This window comes from Pelophylax lessonae (genome assembly GCF_965119305.1).
Source record: "Pelophylax lessonae genome assembly, chromosome: 13".
NCBI classification, from domain to species: domain Eukaryota; kingdom Metazoa; phylum Chordata; class Amphibia; order Anura; family Ranidae; genus Pelophylax; species Pelophylax lessonae.
In genome coordinates this window covers 179,001,694-179,019,233 of record NC_138780.1, presented here as the reverse complement: position 1 = coordinate 179,019,233, position 17,540 = coordinate 179,001,694, and the positions used below count along the sequence as shown (strand labels likewise).

General features: G+C 45.5%; 1 protein-coding gene and 1 long non-coding RNA gene across 2 annotated transcripts in view; one reads left to right on the top strand and one right to left on the bottom strand.

Moving 5' to 3' along the window:
* The window catches only part of BATF (basic leucine zipper ATF-like transcription factor), a 16,597-nt gene extending 12,920 nt beyond the window's left edge, over positions 1-3,677 (bottom strand). The window contains exons 1-2 of the mRNA XM_082242865.1: positions 3,522-3,677; positions 3,326-3,430 (exon numbers count right to left, since the gene is read on the bottom strand). Of these exons, the coding sequence (XP_082098991.1) occupies positions 3,326-3,430; positions 3,522-3,584 (168 nt within the window). The 5' untranslated portion in view covers positions 3,585-3,677. The remainder of the gene's footprint in view (positions 1-3,325; positions 3,431-3,521) is intronic.
* Positions 3,596-4,685, top strand: LOC309543392. The gene is made up of 3 exons (XR_014224786.1): positions 3,596-3,681; positions 3,738-4,136; positions 4,247-4,685. It is a non-coding gene; the product is annotated as an uncharacterized lncRNA (long non-coding RNA).
* The last annotated feature ends 12,855 nt before the right edge of the window (positions 4,686-17,540 follow it).

The following is a 17,540-nucleotide window of genomic DNA, read 5'->3' as shown; positions in this document are numbered from 1 at the left end:
GCACCTATTATATTGTGCTTATTCATGAAAACCTTAATTTTGGAAATGTACCATTGTTACACGTTAATGTAAGTTTATTTTTCTTTTTTCTATACTAAACATTTATTTTGAACATAGTGTCGAGAAATTCTGTGACGAACAAATGTAATGTGGGCAGTGCAAGATGTAGGCGGGGCTTTGTGTGTGGGCGGGGACACATGGGGGCCCATGATCTCTTATTGCCCGGGGGCCCCATGAGTTGTCAGTCCGCCCCTGCTCCAGACCCTGCACTTTTTGCTTTTCAGCAATGCCTACAGCTTCTTCCAGTAGCAGCACAAGATAAAGGGGTGCACTGTGATGTAAGGGAGGGTGGGGGGACTCAATTTCTGATGGTGGGGAGGCTCTTGACGTCTTATGTAAGAGTAGGGGATGCTCTGGACATCTAGTCTTACCGATACAACCGGCCCTTTTGAGGGCAATAATAATGCTGATGCGGCCCGAGATTAAATTGAGTTTGACACCCCTGCTCTACACCAATCAGAACTGTCACTGCATTAATCTGAGTGATATCAGTGTCTGCACAGAAGAACTTACACTCCCAACGTTCCCACCACAAGATACAGACTATTAATATACATTTATATGGCTCTGACATAGTCCATAGTGCTGTACAGAGAACAATCTGCCAGTCATATCATTTTCTGCACCAGAGGAGCTTACAATCTAATGTCCCCACCACAGTCACACACTATTACTATTATACCGTACATTTATATACAGTCACTGGCCACTTTAATAAGTACACCTGTATAATTGCTTGGTAACACAAATTGATAATCAGCCAATCACATGGCAGCAACTTAATGCATTTAGGCATCTAGATGTGGTGAAGGCGACTTGCTGAAGTTCAAACCGAGCATCAGAATGGTGAAGAAAGGGGATTTAGGTGACTTTGAACGTGGCTTGGTTGTTGGTGTCAGGCTGCTCTGAGTATTTCTGGGATTTTCACATACAACCATCTCTTTGGTTTACAGAGAATGGTGGGCAAAAGAGAAAATATCCAGTGATATCTAACAAAATGCCTTACTGATGTCAGAAGAGATTAGGCAGACTGGATCCAGATGATAGATAGGCAACAGTAACTCAAATAACCAATCATTACATCCAAGGTATGCAGAGGAGAAGTGTTTTAACCTCAGGCAACGTGGGGGGTTCTTTACTGTTAGGGCTACAAGATTGTGGAATTCTCTACCACAAGAGGTGGTTTCTGCGGGAAGTATGGTGGCTTTCAAAAGACTCTTAGACAAACATCTCAAGGATCAGAACATTCAGGGCTATGTGAGATGATTACGGCCACACACACCTACACAGGTTGAACTGGATGGACTATTGTCTTTATTCAACCTCACCTACTATGTAACTATGTAACTATGAATACCATCTCTGGGCTACAGCAGCAGAAGACCCCACTGGATGCCACTCCTGTCAGCTAAGAACGGGAAATTGAGGCTACAATTGGCACAGGATCACCAAAATTGGACAATAGAAGATTGGAAAAACGTTGCCTGGTCTGATGAGTCTCAATTTCAGCTGTGACATTCAGATGGAAGGATCAGAATGTGGCCTAGACAACATGAAAGCATGGATCCATCCTGCCTTGTATCAATGGTTCAGGCTGGTGGTGGTGGTGTAATGGTGTGGGGGATATTTTCTTGGCACACTTTGGGCCCCTTAGTACTAATTGAGCATGATTTAAATGCCACATCCTACCTGAGTATTGTTGCTGACCATGTCCATCCCTTTATGACTACAGTGTCCCCATCTTCTGATGGCTCCTTCCAGCAGGATAATGCACCATGTCACAAAGCTCCAATCATCTCACCACTGGTTTCTTCACCATGACAATGAGGTCACTGTCCTCCAATGGCCTCCACACTCACCACATCCCATCCAATAGAGTACCTTTGGGATGTGGTGGAACAGGAGATTGGCATCATGGATGTGCAGCCGACAAATCTGCAGCAACTGCGTGATGCCATCATGTCACTATGGAGCAAAATCTCTGAGAAATGTTTCCAACACCTTGTTGTATCTATGCCACAGAGAATGAAGGCAAAAGGGGGTCCAACCCGGTACTAGCAAGGTGTACCTAATAAAGTGGCCGGTGAGTGTATATGGCTCTGACATATTCCATAATGCTGTACAGAGAACAATCTGCCAATCATTTTATTCTCTGCACCAAAGGAGCTTACAATCCAATGTTGTTGCCCCCCCCCCCCCCCGTCACATACTATTATTATACATTTATATAGCTCTGACATATTCTGCAGTGCTGTACAGGGAACACTAATCCAATTACATCAGTCTCTGCACCAAAGGAGCTTACAATCCAACGCCCCCCCCCCCCCCGTCACATACTTCTATTATTATACATTTATATAGCTCTGACATTCTGCAGTGCTGTACAGGGAACACTAAGCCAATTACATCAGTCTCTGCACCAAAGGAGCTTACAATCCAATGTTGCCCCCCCCCCCCAGTCACATACTATTATTATACATTTATAAAGCTCTGACATATTCTGCAGTGCAGTACAGGGAACACTAAGCCAATCACATCAGTCTCTGCACCGGAGGAGCTTACAATCCAATGTTGTTGCCCCCCCCCCCCCCCCCAGTCACATACTATTATTATACATTTATACAGCTCTGACACTCTGCAGTGCTGTACAGGGAACACTAAGCCAATCACATCAGTCTCTGCACCAAAGGAGCTTACAATCCAATGTTGTTGCCCCCCCCCCCCAGTCACATACTATTATTATATATCTCTGACACTCTGCAGTGCTGTACAGGGAACACTAAGCCAATCACATCAGTCTCTGCACCGGAGGAGCTTACAATCCAATGTTGTTGCCCCCCCCCCCCCCAGTCACATACTATTATTATACATTTATACAGCTCTGACACTCTGCAGTGCTGTACAGGGAACACTAAGCCAATCACATCAGTCTCTGCACCAAAGGAGCTTACAATCCAATGTTGTTGCCCCCCCCCCCAGTCACATACTATTATTATATATCTCTGACACTCTGCAGTGCTGTACAGGGAACACTAAGCCAATCACATCAGTCTCTGCACCGGAGGAGCTTACACTCTAATTTTCAGTTTGTCTATTTTCTGAATAAAGATTTCTCTGCTCCACCTTTGTATTATGGGTGGAGCACAGATGAAGGAAAAGGGAGAACACATACAGATTCCATGCAGACAGGACCTCAGCACTGCATAGCTGTGAACAAATCGGTGGATCGGCACTCTATGGATTACACAATAAATTCAGCACTCACCACATGGAGAATGTCTGCCTTCTGGGTCTGACGCTGGCGGCTCTTCTGTGCTGCAATTCGATTTTTCTCTCTCCTCTGAACTTTCTTCATGTCATCTGAGGAGTCCTGAGGATGAGAATGGTGACATGAGAAAGAAGTGACACCGAAGGACATGCCATGACACACTCACAGCACACAAAACACACACAGATGGTACCTGTCTATGGCTGGATGGAGAGCTGCTGTACCCGGCTTCATTGCTGTCTGAATCTGGTTGCATATTCTGGAGGTTAACTTTTCTTCTGTGTGTCCAGGGACAGGTCCTCTTCTGATATTTCACTTGGTGCCTTCTCCTTGCTCTCAGTGTCCAGACACAGGTCTTCTTCCCCTGTAGGGTATCAGGGCCTCTCCTCGCTCTCAGTGTCGTGGACAGGTCTTCTTCCCCTGTAGGGTATCAGGGCCTCTCCTCGCTCTCAGTGTCCAGGGACAGGTCTTCTTCCCCTGTAGGGTATCAGTGCCTCTCCTCGCTCTCAGTGTCCAGGGACAGGTCTTCTTACCTTGTAGGATATCAGTGCCTCTCCTCGCTCTCAGTGTCCAGGGACAGGTGCTCTTCCCCTGTAGGGTATCAGTGCCTCTCCTCGCTCTCAGTGTCCAGGGACAGGTCTTCTTCCCCTGTAGGGTATCAGTGCCTCTCCTCGCTCTCAGTGTCCAGGGACAGGTCTTCTTACCTTGTAGGATATCAGTGCCTCTCCTCGCTCTCAGTGTCCAGGGACAGGTGCTCTTCCCCTGTAGGGTATCAGTGCCTCTCCTCGCTTTCAGTGTCCAGGGACAGGTCTTCTTCCCCTGTAGGGTATCAGAGCCTCTCCTCGCTCTGTGTCCAGGGACAGGTCTTCTTCCCCTGTAGGGTATCAGAGCCTCTCCTCGCTCTGTGTCCAGGGACAGGTCTTCTTCCCCTGTAGGGTATCAGTGCCTCTCCTCACTCTTGGTGTCCAGGGACAGATGCTCTTCCCCTGTAGGGTGTCAGAGCCTCTCCCCACTCTCAGTGTCGTGAACAGGTCCTCTTCCCGTGTAGGGTGTCAGTGCCTCTCCTCACTCTTGGCGTCTGAGGACAAGTTTTCTTCCCCTGTAGGATATCAGAGCCTCTCCTCGCTCTCAGTGTCCAGGGACAGGTCTTCTTCCCCTGTAGGGTATCAGTGCCTCACCTCGCTTTCAGTGTCCAGGGACAGGTCTTCTTCCCCTGTAGGGTATCAGTGCCTCTCCTCGCTCTGTGTCCAGGGACAGGTCTTCTTCCCCTGTAGGGTGTCAGAGCCTCTCCCCACTCTCAGTGTCGTGAACAGGTCCTCTTCCCGTGTAGGGTGTCAGTGCCTCTCCTCACTCTTGGTGTCTGAGGACAAGTTTTCTTCCCTATAGGGTTTCAGTGCCTCTCCTCACTCTCGGTGTCTGAGGACAGGTTCTATTCCCCTGTAGGATGTCAGTGTTTCTGGTAGGACAGGTCCTATTCCCCTGCAGGATGTCAGTGCCCCCCTCCTCCGCTTCTCAGTGTCTCACTCTCATGACGCTGTCACCCCTCGGTGTGGTTTCGGGGTCTATGGACCTGAGCTGGAAGTCACATGTGAAACGTCAGATTCTGTAGAAGTGGAGGTGGTGGTGAAGAGGCCCAGGAAAACCCCCGGGGGGGAAGATGAGCTGCGTGCACTCAGTGCTGGACGGGGGGGCAGGAAACAGTGTGACGCACTGACATCACTTTCCATCAGACACGCGTGTGTGCAACTTCTCACCACAATTTCCACTGATGTCTCCACCTGACAAAAACAGCTAATTACCGAGAACAGACATTAGCAAAGTTTCCCTGTGAGCCCCCTAAGTGTCCAATCACACGCCAAGCACCTTCCTGCTACCTTCTCCTGTGCAGCTCAGCCAAAGCACCTTCCAGCTTCCTCCATGGGTGATTCTTTACATAATAAAATAAGACAAACCTTGTGCTGACTGTTACTTCAACTGTAGTATATTCAATGTACTGCAAAAGAAGTGTTTGTTATGAGATGTACAGTGTGTTGCATAAGTGTCCCCCCCCCCCCCTTAGCCTTTTCTGCATTTTTCAGTTTTACAATCAATCAATCTTAAAAATAATGTTAGTTTTTTTTTTCCCCCTACTCTGTACTACACACAAAACACCCCAATGTCACATCAGAAATTACAGTGGGGAAAATTATTTTTTGATCCCCTGCAGATTTTGTAAGTTCCCCCACTTACAAAGAAATGAAGGGACGATAATTTTTATCATAGGTGTATTTTAAATGATAGAGCAGTGGCGGCTGGTGCTCCATGGGCCCGGACCACACCAGGCCGCACACATTACACACACAGCATTACAGTACAGGACCCACAGCATCAGAGACGTAACTAGAACCTTCAGGGCCTCGGTGCAAGAAACAAGGAAGGGCCCCCCAGGACCCCTGGCTGGGGCCATTCCCTTCAAGCCTGGGGCTCTTCCCACTGATCCTGGAGCCCTTTACTCTCGTTTTGGGGCCCTTTATTACGATCCCGCAGCGGGACCCTTTCACAAGTTCTGCAGTGGGCCCCCTTCCTGCCATCTTTGGGCCCCACGGTGGTGGAATGCCAGGGCCCAGTTGCAAGTGGGACCTTTGTGATCCTGGAAGTTCACCCGCTGGTGTCAGTTTTTATTTTTTGGTATTTTAATTGTATTATTTTTTATCATTTTATTTTATTTTTTTACAATGTCACTGACTATGACTCTGTCCATTCAGAAAAGGAAGGAGCTGGTAAACTACATATTTACCGACCCCTTCCTGGTTCTCTATTGTGACACATCCCCTGCAGCAGCCTGCAGGAGAGGGAAGGGAGCACAGTGGGGGGAGGGGGCGGAGCACAGTGGGGGGGGGGGGATCAGGGGAGCACACAGGGGCCCAGAGACAGCAGAACACAAGTGAACTGGATAGAAGGAGTGGCGGGGGCAGCATACAGAGGAACCAATCTCCTCCATTTTCCTCCTGCAGCTACAGCAGGAAAAAGGAGGAGATTGGTTCCTCTGTATGCTGACCCCACCACTCCTCCTATCCAGGTGTACAGGGGAGCTGCACAGGCCCCCTGGAGCATGGGGCCCGGTTGCGATTGCAATCCCTGCAACCGCTGTAGTTATGCCCCTGCACAGCATGGCATGACAGTACAGTACAGTACAGGACCCTCCCCTCCCTTTCCCGGCTCACTCACCCATCTGCAGCAGACGAACGGCGACGGTGGCTACTTCCCCATCTTCTGCATCTCCTCCTCCCCCATGCCCAATAGCATGGCTTCTCCTTTCGGCCAATCGGGAAATGGGTCTCAGAACCTGCTTACTGATTGGCCAGTAGGGGGATCAAAAGCACCTTGACTCCATGTTGATGGGGACAAGGGCCTCATCCCGACAACCCTGGGCTGTGGTTTTTGGGATCTGTGGGCAGGGGGCTTATCTGAACCTGGAAGCCCCCTTTAACAGGGGGGCCCACAGATCCCAGCCCCCCCCCATGTAAATTGGTATTGGGTACATCGTACCCCTACTCATTCACCAAAAAAGTGTGAAAATGTAATAACCACAAGAAACTGTTTTAAAAGTTTAAAAGACTGTTTTACAAGTCCTTTATTAAAAAATCTAAAATAAAAAAAAATAGTGTCCCTCAATGTAAATTTATCATCAATCACAATGCCCATTGGACCCGAAAAAGTAGAAAAAAATAAAAATGCTCTCGCCTTTTGGGCGGCCTCCCAACGTATGCCCGCTATGCGCTTTGACATTTCTTATATAGGCAAATATATGGGCAGTGGTTGTTGGGCTCGGCGGGCGGGGGGCTTATCGGAATCTGTTCATTCGCTATTGTCACACAACTGGGGGGGCACTGCGCCCCGAGCCCACCATTTTTTTTAGCCTATTAGAGCCTCTGGCTCTAATCACATGGCTAAAAAAAAAAAAAAAGCCCCATTGAAGTCTATGCGTCCGTCGCCCTGCATGTAGATTAGGGGGCCGGACGCATGAATGGGGGGGGGCCATATGCACCAGCCACCCATGTGATAGAGACAGAATATCAACCAAAAATCCAGAAAAAAAAAACACGATACAAAGTTTATAAATTGAGTTGCAGTTCATTGAGTAAAATAAGTATTTGATTCCCAAGCAAAACGTGACTTGGTACTTGGTGGAGAAACCCTTGTTGGCAAGCACAGAGGTAAGACGTTTCTTGTAGTTGGTTACCAGATTTGCACACATCTCAGGGAGTTTGGTCCATACTTCTTTACAGATCTTCTCTATATATTTCGGGTTTCTTGGCAAATTGAAGTTTTAGCTCCCTCCATAAATTTTCTATAGGATTAGGGTCTGGAGACTGGCTAGGTCACTCCATGACCTTAATTTGCTTCTTCTTGAGCCTCTCCTTTGTTGCCTTGACAGTAAATTTTGGGTCATTGTCATGCTGGAAGACCCATCCACGACCCATCTTCAGTGTTTGGCTGAAGGTTCTTGTTCAAGATTTTACAATACATGGCCCCGTCCATTGCCCCCTCAATGCGGCAAAGTAGGCCTGCACCTTAAGCAGAGAAACAGCCCCAAAGCACTGTGCTTGACTGTAGGGATGGTGTTCTTAGGGTCATAGTCAGAATTTTTCTTCCTCCAAAGACAGCGAGTTGAGTTAATGCCAAAAAGCGCAATTTTAGTCTCACCTGAGCACAGCCTTTTCTCCCAGTCCTTCTCTGAATCATTTAGATGTTCATTGGAAAACTTCAGCTGGGCCTGTACATGTGCCTTCTTGAAGAGGGGGAACTTAAGGGTGCTGCAGGATTTCAATCCATGGCGGCGTGTTGAGTTACCAATGGTTTGTTTAGTGACTGTGGTCCCAACTGCCTTGAGATCATTCACACGCTCCTCCTGTGTAGTTCTGGGCTGATCCCTTACTTGTCTCATGATCATCCTTACCCTACGTGGTGAAATCTGGCATGGAGCTCCACACCAAGGGCAATTGATGGTTATTTTGTATTGCTTCCATTTGCGAATAATCGCTCCAACAGTTGTCTCCTTCTCACCAAGCTTCTTGCTGATGGTCTTGTAGCCCATTCCAGCTTTGTGCTGGTCTACAATCTTGTCCCTTATGTCCTTTGACAGTTTTTTTTAACATGACTAATCTGAATACAACATGAGCACACACTGCAGCCAGTCTGTGAGGGCCAGAATTATTGTTGGTTGGTAGGGGATCAAATACTTATTTTACTCACTGAATTGAAACTCAATTTATAAAATTTGTATCGTGTTTTTTCTGGATTTTTGGTTGATATTCTGTCTCTATTATTTAAAATACATCTATGATAACATAATAGATCCTTAATTTCTTTGCAAGGGGGAAAATGTAAAAAATCTGCAGGAGATTAAATAATTATATTTCCCACTGTATGTTACAGAGACAAATCTGAAAAGTAGTTATTGTATACGTCTAAAAAGTACCCCCCCCCCCCAAACTTTCCATGCAGACACTAACATTTTACGGATTTGAGATGCAAGTCCCCTGTTCACATCAACATGGGGGCACGGCCCCTGGCAAGGTACCTTCCTATTTTTTGAGGGCATGTGGCCTGGTATGATTTGGGGGGGCTCAACCTTTCCCAAGAGGCCAGGCTGCATTTGTGAATAAGCGTCTAGTATGGAATTTGGGGGGCCACGTGCATAAAAATGCAAATCAGACCCTCATCTAGTATAAGGGTCTTATATGGACATTGAGGGGAATCCCCAGCTGACAGGAAAATGTCATTTAGCAGCATATGATATTTTTTTTTTCCATCTAAATGTCACTTTTGTACAGACGTAGATAGATGAAAGGTAATACCCCTTGGTAGGTACACTTCTACTGGCCAGCCTACCTTCAACCTGTAAAGAATTTACGAGCACTCAGAAATAAGACATCAAGACAGGTATGGTCTTTCAGTCTGTATATTCAATGGCATTCAGGTCAGGACTGCTTATATACACTTCATAAAGGGGATGTGACATTATTTTCCCAGACCAACTAAAAATATACATATAATATTTAAGCACAATGGACATAACATATACATAATAGAAGTAAAATATATAAAAATATCTGTGCTGAACAGATGAAAGTAAACTCATAAGAACTATGAAGGTTAAAAAAAAAAAGGGGGGGGGGGTTCAAGCAGCCAGCTAAAATGCATAGACAAAAGCATAAATAAAATATAGAAGTTCTTAAGCAGCTTGATAGGGGTGGACCTTTTAAAAAGGGAAGACAGGTTATTAATACTAACCATCTGAACTCCATTCCCACAAACACCTACAATGCTCCTTATCGAAACAAAGTGGCCACCTATAATCATTATGAACCCATTATGAACCTCTTCAGAGGAATTATGATGAGGATTTTTTTTTTTTTTTTTAAGCCCGTAGCGTGTGAAACACACTCAAAAGACTTCACCCGGTGCATAAAAAAGTGCACACACACACACAAACGTGAGGAACACAAAAAGTGCACAGGGTGTGCGAACACAAATGGTCTTCCCTCCGAAGAGGTAGGACCCGAACCTCGATCCCCCGGGGCGCAAGACTCCTGACAGGGATTTAAGGTACTCATGGTCTGTCTGGCCGAAACCAGACTGACCCCGTTCTTCAGGGGGACTGCCGAAACAGCCCCCACCGAGTACTAAGTGGGGCTGCCCCGAAGGGAGACCCCATGAGAGAGGGCGGACCAAGCCAAAAGGCCATATCCACCCCCTCCCAAGACTCAAGGCAGGGCCCGAGGACCCACACCCTACAAGTCGTGCGGTGAAAAAAGGTAATAGAAAGTGACAAACTACAAAGAAAAAAACACACACAAACAAAAAGGTGGGGAAGGGGAAGTGGAGAGGTGAATTAGTGCCCTTGTGAAAATACAAGGGAAGGCCTTCTGGCCGGAATAAAAATTCCTCTGGTCGAAGCCAAAAGGCCTTGCCCAAGAGGCAGGTGCTTAAAAAAGTGTGCGTAGGTGCAGTGACCATGGTGCCGAAAAACTCAAGGCGAGCTGCCCCTCACCAGTGAGAATTAAGGCACCCCTGGGCTGCCACCCCAGGGGCACATACACTACGGGCTTTTTCTACCCCGGCCCAAAGGCCAGACCGAGTGTAGCCCTATCCTACCAGGAGGCATCAGAACTTTGGACAGCTTAGGGAGAACCTACCTTCAACTGGGGACAAGCCTTTTGCAAGGCCAGATTCAACCCAGGAGGCTCCCCCACCGCCACCGCCGTTCCTTACCAATCACATCCAGGAGCAGTACTAACTGGCCACTGAACCAATCCAGTTTTCTCGCTCCCTTCAAACTGGTAGGGGCGGACCCATTCAAATCAGAAGGCAATGGAACCATCCGGCTTTCTCTGATGTGGCTTACTTCCCAGTCCCCCGGTTATTCCGGAGCGCCCTGGAATTATGATGAGGATTGTGATGGTCAAGACATGCAGTATATTACTGAATATCCTTCCACCCAACCTCAGAATTCTAGAGGGCGAGAGGTATGGAGCCCCTTTTTCACATAGGGTGAGTCACTATCACAATAGAGGTCCACCACCATCTACCCCTTTTTTTCCCAGAGGCCCGCATTCAAATCAAAGAGAGAGAGAGAACCATCAGAGGGACTAGAGGGGGGAGGAGGCACAGGAAAAAAAGAGGAAAAGATTTTAAACACAGATGGGATCTTTAATCCTAGTGAGAGAATACTCACAAGAAGATGGGAAATATGTATTAAGTCATGGACTGGAATTTGCTCTGGATAAACCGCTTAGCAAGTTCCAGGTTTTTATAGACATCCAAAAACATGTCAGAAAACTGAATATGAAAATATATTTCTTATCTCAACTACCTAGGCCTGTTATCCGGTCCAGTGAGGAGTTACCAATTTAGCGAATGCTTCGTTGTTTAACCCCCCAGGGAATTTGATGCCCTCCTTAGGGGTATTTAAAGATCTTGTCTTGAAGGATCTTGAGTTCTTGGCAATCAAGAAGAATAGGAATGACACTTGACGAAAATCGGACGAAATATCTCTCTCTCTTGCTCGGCATTCATTACCATTTTTAGTTGACAGTGCATAAATGTTCACAAAATTTTTTTTTGGGACATTTGTTCCCAGACTTTTCGGGTTGTCAGCAACTTCAGATCATGCGCGGTCTTTCGTATCCGATTTTTCACGGACGTACTGCATACACATTAAACGAAAATTGGTCGTCTGGAGACGGACGATAAAAATTTTGGTGTTTGTCCCTTCGTTTTTTTTTCGTTGAAACTGTCGGCATACGATTTTACCTCGGACGGGAATTTTCGGCCGATTTTCTACTAGTGTGTACCCCACTTAAAAAAGAAAAAAACTTGTTCCTAGTTCCCCCCCGGATATCCGTGATATTTTTTTTCCCGAAAATACACAAAGATTCTTGTCAATCCGCCTGGTAGGCCAATTGTTAGCGGTATTGATTCCGTAACCTCCAGGATTGGCACATATGTAGACAGTTCCCTTCAGCCACTGGTTTCTCAGACTCCTTTTTATTTGAGGGACTCTTCCCAAGTCCTAAGGGTGCTTGAGGAGATGGTCTCGAGGGATGGTGACATATTGGCCACTGCCGATGTGAAATCCCTCTATACCATCATCTCGCATCATGACGGGTATGAATCCTTTTTGAGGAGAGATGAGGGGCTTATACCTAAACATAGGGCCTTTGTCATGAAGTTGCTTCAGTTCGCCATGTCCCATAACTATTTTTGGTTTGGGGGTTCTTACTTCCTCCAAAATAGAGGCATGGCGATGGGAGCAAAGTTTGCTCCAAGCATGGCCAATCTCTTTATGACCAAGTGGGAGGAGGATGTCGTCTATGCTGCCTAGAGGCCTGAGTTGGTGTTCTGGGGGAGGTACATAGACGATGTCCTCCTCCTGTGGCATGGGGACTCATCCCCCCTCATAGATTTCATGAGCCATCTGAATAACAACACCTTGGATATTGTTTTACAATACAAGATGAGTACCTCCAACATACATTTTCGGGATCTCAATAAGGAGGTTAGAAATGGCTCATTGGTTGCCACCACTTTTTTCAAAGAAACAGACAGGAACAGCTACATAGGTCAAGGTAGGTGCCATCATCCATCCTGGCTGAGAGCTGTCCCAAAAAGCCAATTTCTACGGTTAAGTCGAAAATTGTACCAATAGGGATGACTATTTATCACAATCCACTGTTCTAAAGAATAGATTTTTAGAGAAGGGTTATAGTGAACAGGATTTGGAAAAGGTCATAGTTGATATAGGACAAACAAACAGGAAAGACATCCTAAGAAGATGGCAAAAAACACTGAGGGGGAGGACCATAGGGTTGCTTTTGTGACTTCCTTTTCCAAGCAACACTTTGATATTAAACTGATCCTTGGGAAACATTGGAAGGTTTTAAAAAATGATCAGGTTTTGGGCCCTATCCTTCCGGACCTTCCCCGTGTCACTTTTAGAGGTGTTGCTCCTCTGAGACTTTATGTTGCCCCAAAAGTTTTAGATGCCCCTAACATTTTGCCTTCCTATTTTCAACAGCAAAAAGGGCTTACACAAGCACAGTGTCTCCGGACATTATATTGAATGCCATGGGAGAGACCCTACAGGTACTACCTTCTTGGGCATAGCTAAGTTATCTCCTCATTGGAGGGGGTCCCATATTAGGAGAGAGGTATCACAAATGTAAACTCGTTGGATTTATGATATACAGTGCTATACGCCTCATGGTCTCAACATAGACTGGGATGTTATTTGCTTTATTAACAACAGTTAGGTCCATCTATTTTGATGTCCTATTTCTCCTTGTGATGGTTAACCCTGGTTGAGAAAGGTGGGGTCCCTCCTTCCCCCCACACCCCCCCCCCTCTTTTCTCATTTTTCCAGAGACCCTTATTTTAATGTTTTTCAGTTTATTTGTAATTTTTGACTTTTTATTTATTTGAGGAGTTATTCCCGATTTTGGCCACTAGATGCCAGTATAGTGATTTTATTATCATTATATATGGTTCCTTTTAAATTATATATTTCTTGTGATCATATGTCCTTTTTATCACTTGTATTTGATTATATATTATATAATTGATTTACTTGTTTTGTTGTGGGGCCATATCTTTGAGTCTGATTAGGAACCCTCTGTTTACGCTTTCATCCTGTGAAGGAGGAGCGAGTATAACACAGCCTGTCCCTGCGATGTCCGGTGTTTGGACCGCAGAGCTTCCTGTGTTTTTAAGTTGGAAAAGATAACAAAAAGGAGGGGTGCACCGACCTGGTGCATTACCACTAAAACCATTTATTAAAATAGTAAAATGCATAAAATATACTCACAAAACAAGAGTGAATAATACACACATCGACATAATCAATATAAAGTCTCCAAGGTGGCCAGGCACTGTGTAATGCTGGATGGCATGCAGCGAACCGCATGGGGCTGCTGTGGCTAGGCTGACGCGTTTCGAGGGTGAACCCCCTTCCTCAGATCCAAGAAATGCTGCTCTGAGGAAGGGGGTTCGCCCTCGAAACGCATCAGCCTAGCCACAGCAGCCCCATGCGGTTCGCTGCTTGCCATCCAGCATTACGCAGTGCCTGGCTACCTTGGAGACTTTATATTGATTATATCGATGTGTGTGTCCATTCACACTTGTTTTGTGAGTATATTTTACGCATTTTACTATTTTAATAAATGGTTTTAGTGGTAATGCACTAGGTCAGTGCGCCCCTCTTTTTGTTATCTTTTCCAGTTTGTATCGGATACCCTTGGTCCTGAGGTGGCAGCAAGACCCTTAGTCATACCCATCCAAACCCGTTGGAAACTTTCCTCTCTCTTCCTATATACTGCACTTGAGCGCAGGAGAATTGAACTACTGTGTTTTTAAGTTGCCATGGTAACGCCCTCCTCGCCGGAAGTGATGTTACGACCATTCAGCATATGTAAGGCATGTGTGTGTCTCATAACCACACCTCAGGCGATGGCTGATTGGCCGAAACGCGCCAGTTGGGCACGCTGACACGCACAAGCTGAATGACCCAGGACTTTTGAAATGTTTTTCTGCCTGATTTTACCTGCTTTTGTAAGTATGTATGCAAATAAATGTTATGGTTATTGAACATACTGCACTATGAGATCTCCTTTGTCCCTCTTGGTTCACATCTGAGTTGCAAGCTGGAGACTTTTATCAGAATACATCATCCCTGTGCATTGGTCTAAGCTGCATTTGGGACTGAGACGCCATTTTGTTGATCCTCTGCCTACACTTGCTACTTGCTTTTTGTCATCTTCCTTTTGGTAAGGAGATTGAGAGATCACATGTTGGTGGTGTGTGCTATCAGATGCACTGAAGGTGGTGGATATTTCCTCCTATCAAGCGCTGCTTATGAACTTTTATATAACATATACATAGTAGGAAAGAGATGTATACATAACTGTAAAGCAAACTCAGGAAAGAAATATCTCAGAATAGCAAAATACTGTGCAACCAAAAAATATTATTATTAACTCAGAAACAATGGGAGGAAATTTACATCCTCAACAGCAAAAATGTCTTTTACAAAGAGAGAGTTTTTCAGTAAAATTAAAAAGTTAAAGCATAACTCCAAACATTTAATTAAGCATGACTATATAACATTTAAATAAAACATGATTCCAACATTCCCTCCCATTTGTCACATAAGTGACAACTATAAATCTGGTCTCCAATATGCATCATCTTGTGTTGCCTTCCTATAAATGCCTATCTTTACAAGCAAATATATAAAGAGAAGAAGCACTAAACACATTAAAAAAAACATTCTAACTTGTCTAAACCATGACAGTACATATCCAAAAAAAATCTCCAAAACTTCCCAATCCCTTAAAAGGATTCCACCCATCATTAACAATTTTCCTGGCTTCTGCCTGAAGTCCTGCTACCTTCTTTCGATGTTGATCAATTACTTCATAATAATCAGGCACTTCCATGCTTGTATTATGAATCCATGTACAACACTCATAATCTTCTGTTACTTCACAGAAACCAGTAAGTGCAGCTCCCATAGATTCAATTGCCAGCTCATGTAACATTAACTGTTTCCGTAAGGCCCTTCGTTCCCCGATTAGTAATGGGCCGAACAACCCCCTGTTCGGTTCGCACCAGAACATCTCAAACAGGGAAAAGTTCTAGCGAACAGGCGAACTGCACTAAAGTCTATGTGACACGAACATGAAAAATCAAAAGTCCTCATTTTAAAGGCTTATATGCAAGTTATTGTCATAAAAAGTGTTTGGGGGACCTGGGTACTGCCCCGAGGAGATGTATCAATGCAAAATTTTTTTTTAAAACAATAGTTTTTACAGGAGCAGTGATTTTAATAATGCTTAAAGTGAAACAATAAAAATGAAAAATTCCTTTAGTCTGCCCGTAAAGTGGCGCATTTGTACGATGTATAGATCTTGCTGCAGCAATACTGACATTTAAACTTGCTTGCAGCTGTAATGTATTGTCTGCTCGCAGAAAAAAATGAAAAAAGCGGCGTAGGGTCTCCCCCCTTCGGGTCTGGTATGGATTTTAAGGGGAACCCCACGCCAAAATGTAAAAAAAAAAAAAAAAAAAAACGTCCCCCAAGCTGTTTTTACCCCAATTTTTTTTTAATTTACATTTTCTTTTCGCAGTTATTTTTTTAAAATTCAGTTCTCAGCAGGGAAGCCTTAACAACCTCTTGACTGTGCGCTCGGCAGGCGAACATCCCGCCAAGTGCGGAGAAAGTTCAGGTGTTAGGAGAGTACCTGAATGGGTGATGTTTAGGCCAAACTTATGCTCGGCCTAAACCGTTTATCCATCCCTAGTGGTGCTTGAACACTGTAACCCCTCACAGTTACTCTTGCTGGGCGCAGGAACGGGCCCTGCTGTAAAAGACCAGAAACAAAAATTTTAATGAAATGCACCTGTAATACAGGTGCAGTAAAATTGAGCCTTGGGTGTTGGTGATGCCGTAAACTAAAAACATGCTAACATGCTGGAAACTAGCATAATCAAGATTCAGGAATCGGATAGTCAGCATAGGCAGTCTTCAAGGGATCCCAGATCCCTAGCAAATTCAGTTACATCAGCATCAGGAGCTTGATAGCTGCTGTTGATCCAGGACTGATTCATTTTGATAAATGTCAGTCGGTCAACGGAGTCTGTGGACAGACACACTCTTTTATCCGTCACAAAACCTCCAGCAGCACTGAATGACCATTCAGAAAGCACGATGGAAGCAGGACAGGCCAGTAGCTTGATTGCATATTGAGCAAGTTCTGACCAGTGGTCCATCCTAAAAACCCAGTAACCCAGTGGATGCTCAGTTGGAAAGGTCTCCAGGTCTGCTCCTGCCACTAGATAATCCTGCACCATATGCTGCCGATGGTTGCTTAAAGCCAACAGCCCTGGGAGCTGAGGACTAAAAAATTGTGTAAAGACATCAGTCAGCCGGCCGCCTTCTCCACCGCTCATACTTTGACCAAACAAAGCCTCAGAAACACGTTGTCTAGGAAATGGTAACCTCCCAGTATCTGGAAAAGTGTTACACAATTTTTTCTTCAAGGCATCCTTAAGATGTTTCATCTTCAGCTTTCTCTGTGAAGGCAGGATGAGCTCTGCAACTTTACCTTTGTAATGTGGATCAAGAAGGGTTGCCAACCAGTAATGATCCCTCTTCTTGATACCACAAATCCTTGGGTCCTTTCGCAGGCTTTGCAGCATCAGGGAGTCCATGCAGCGTAAGTTTGAGGAGGCATTAGATTCTGAGTCCTCTGGGTCACTAAGGATGACATTGTCAGGAGCAACCTATCACCAGCCACGTTCAACTCTTGAGGCTTCTGGGGAATGAAAACCATCCCTTGAAGACTGCTGTATGTTATCCTCTACATCCATGCTGCCACAATCCTCCTCATCCTCCTGTGTGTTTTGTGGCCCCACAGGAATGGCATCTGCAAAAAGGGGGCGTTGTGAGGAAAGGAAGTCCTCCTTTTCCTCCCGCTGTTCTGCCTCAAATGCCCTGTCCATGATTCAACCAAGAGTGTGCTCCAGCAGGAACACTAGAGGAACAGTGTCACTGATGGATGCATCGACGCAGCTCACCATCTTTGTGGCCTCCTCAAATGGTGACAGGACAGTGCATGCATCCTTTATCAGCAGCCACTGGCATGGTGAAAAGAAGCCAAGCTTCCCTGAG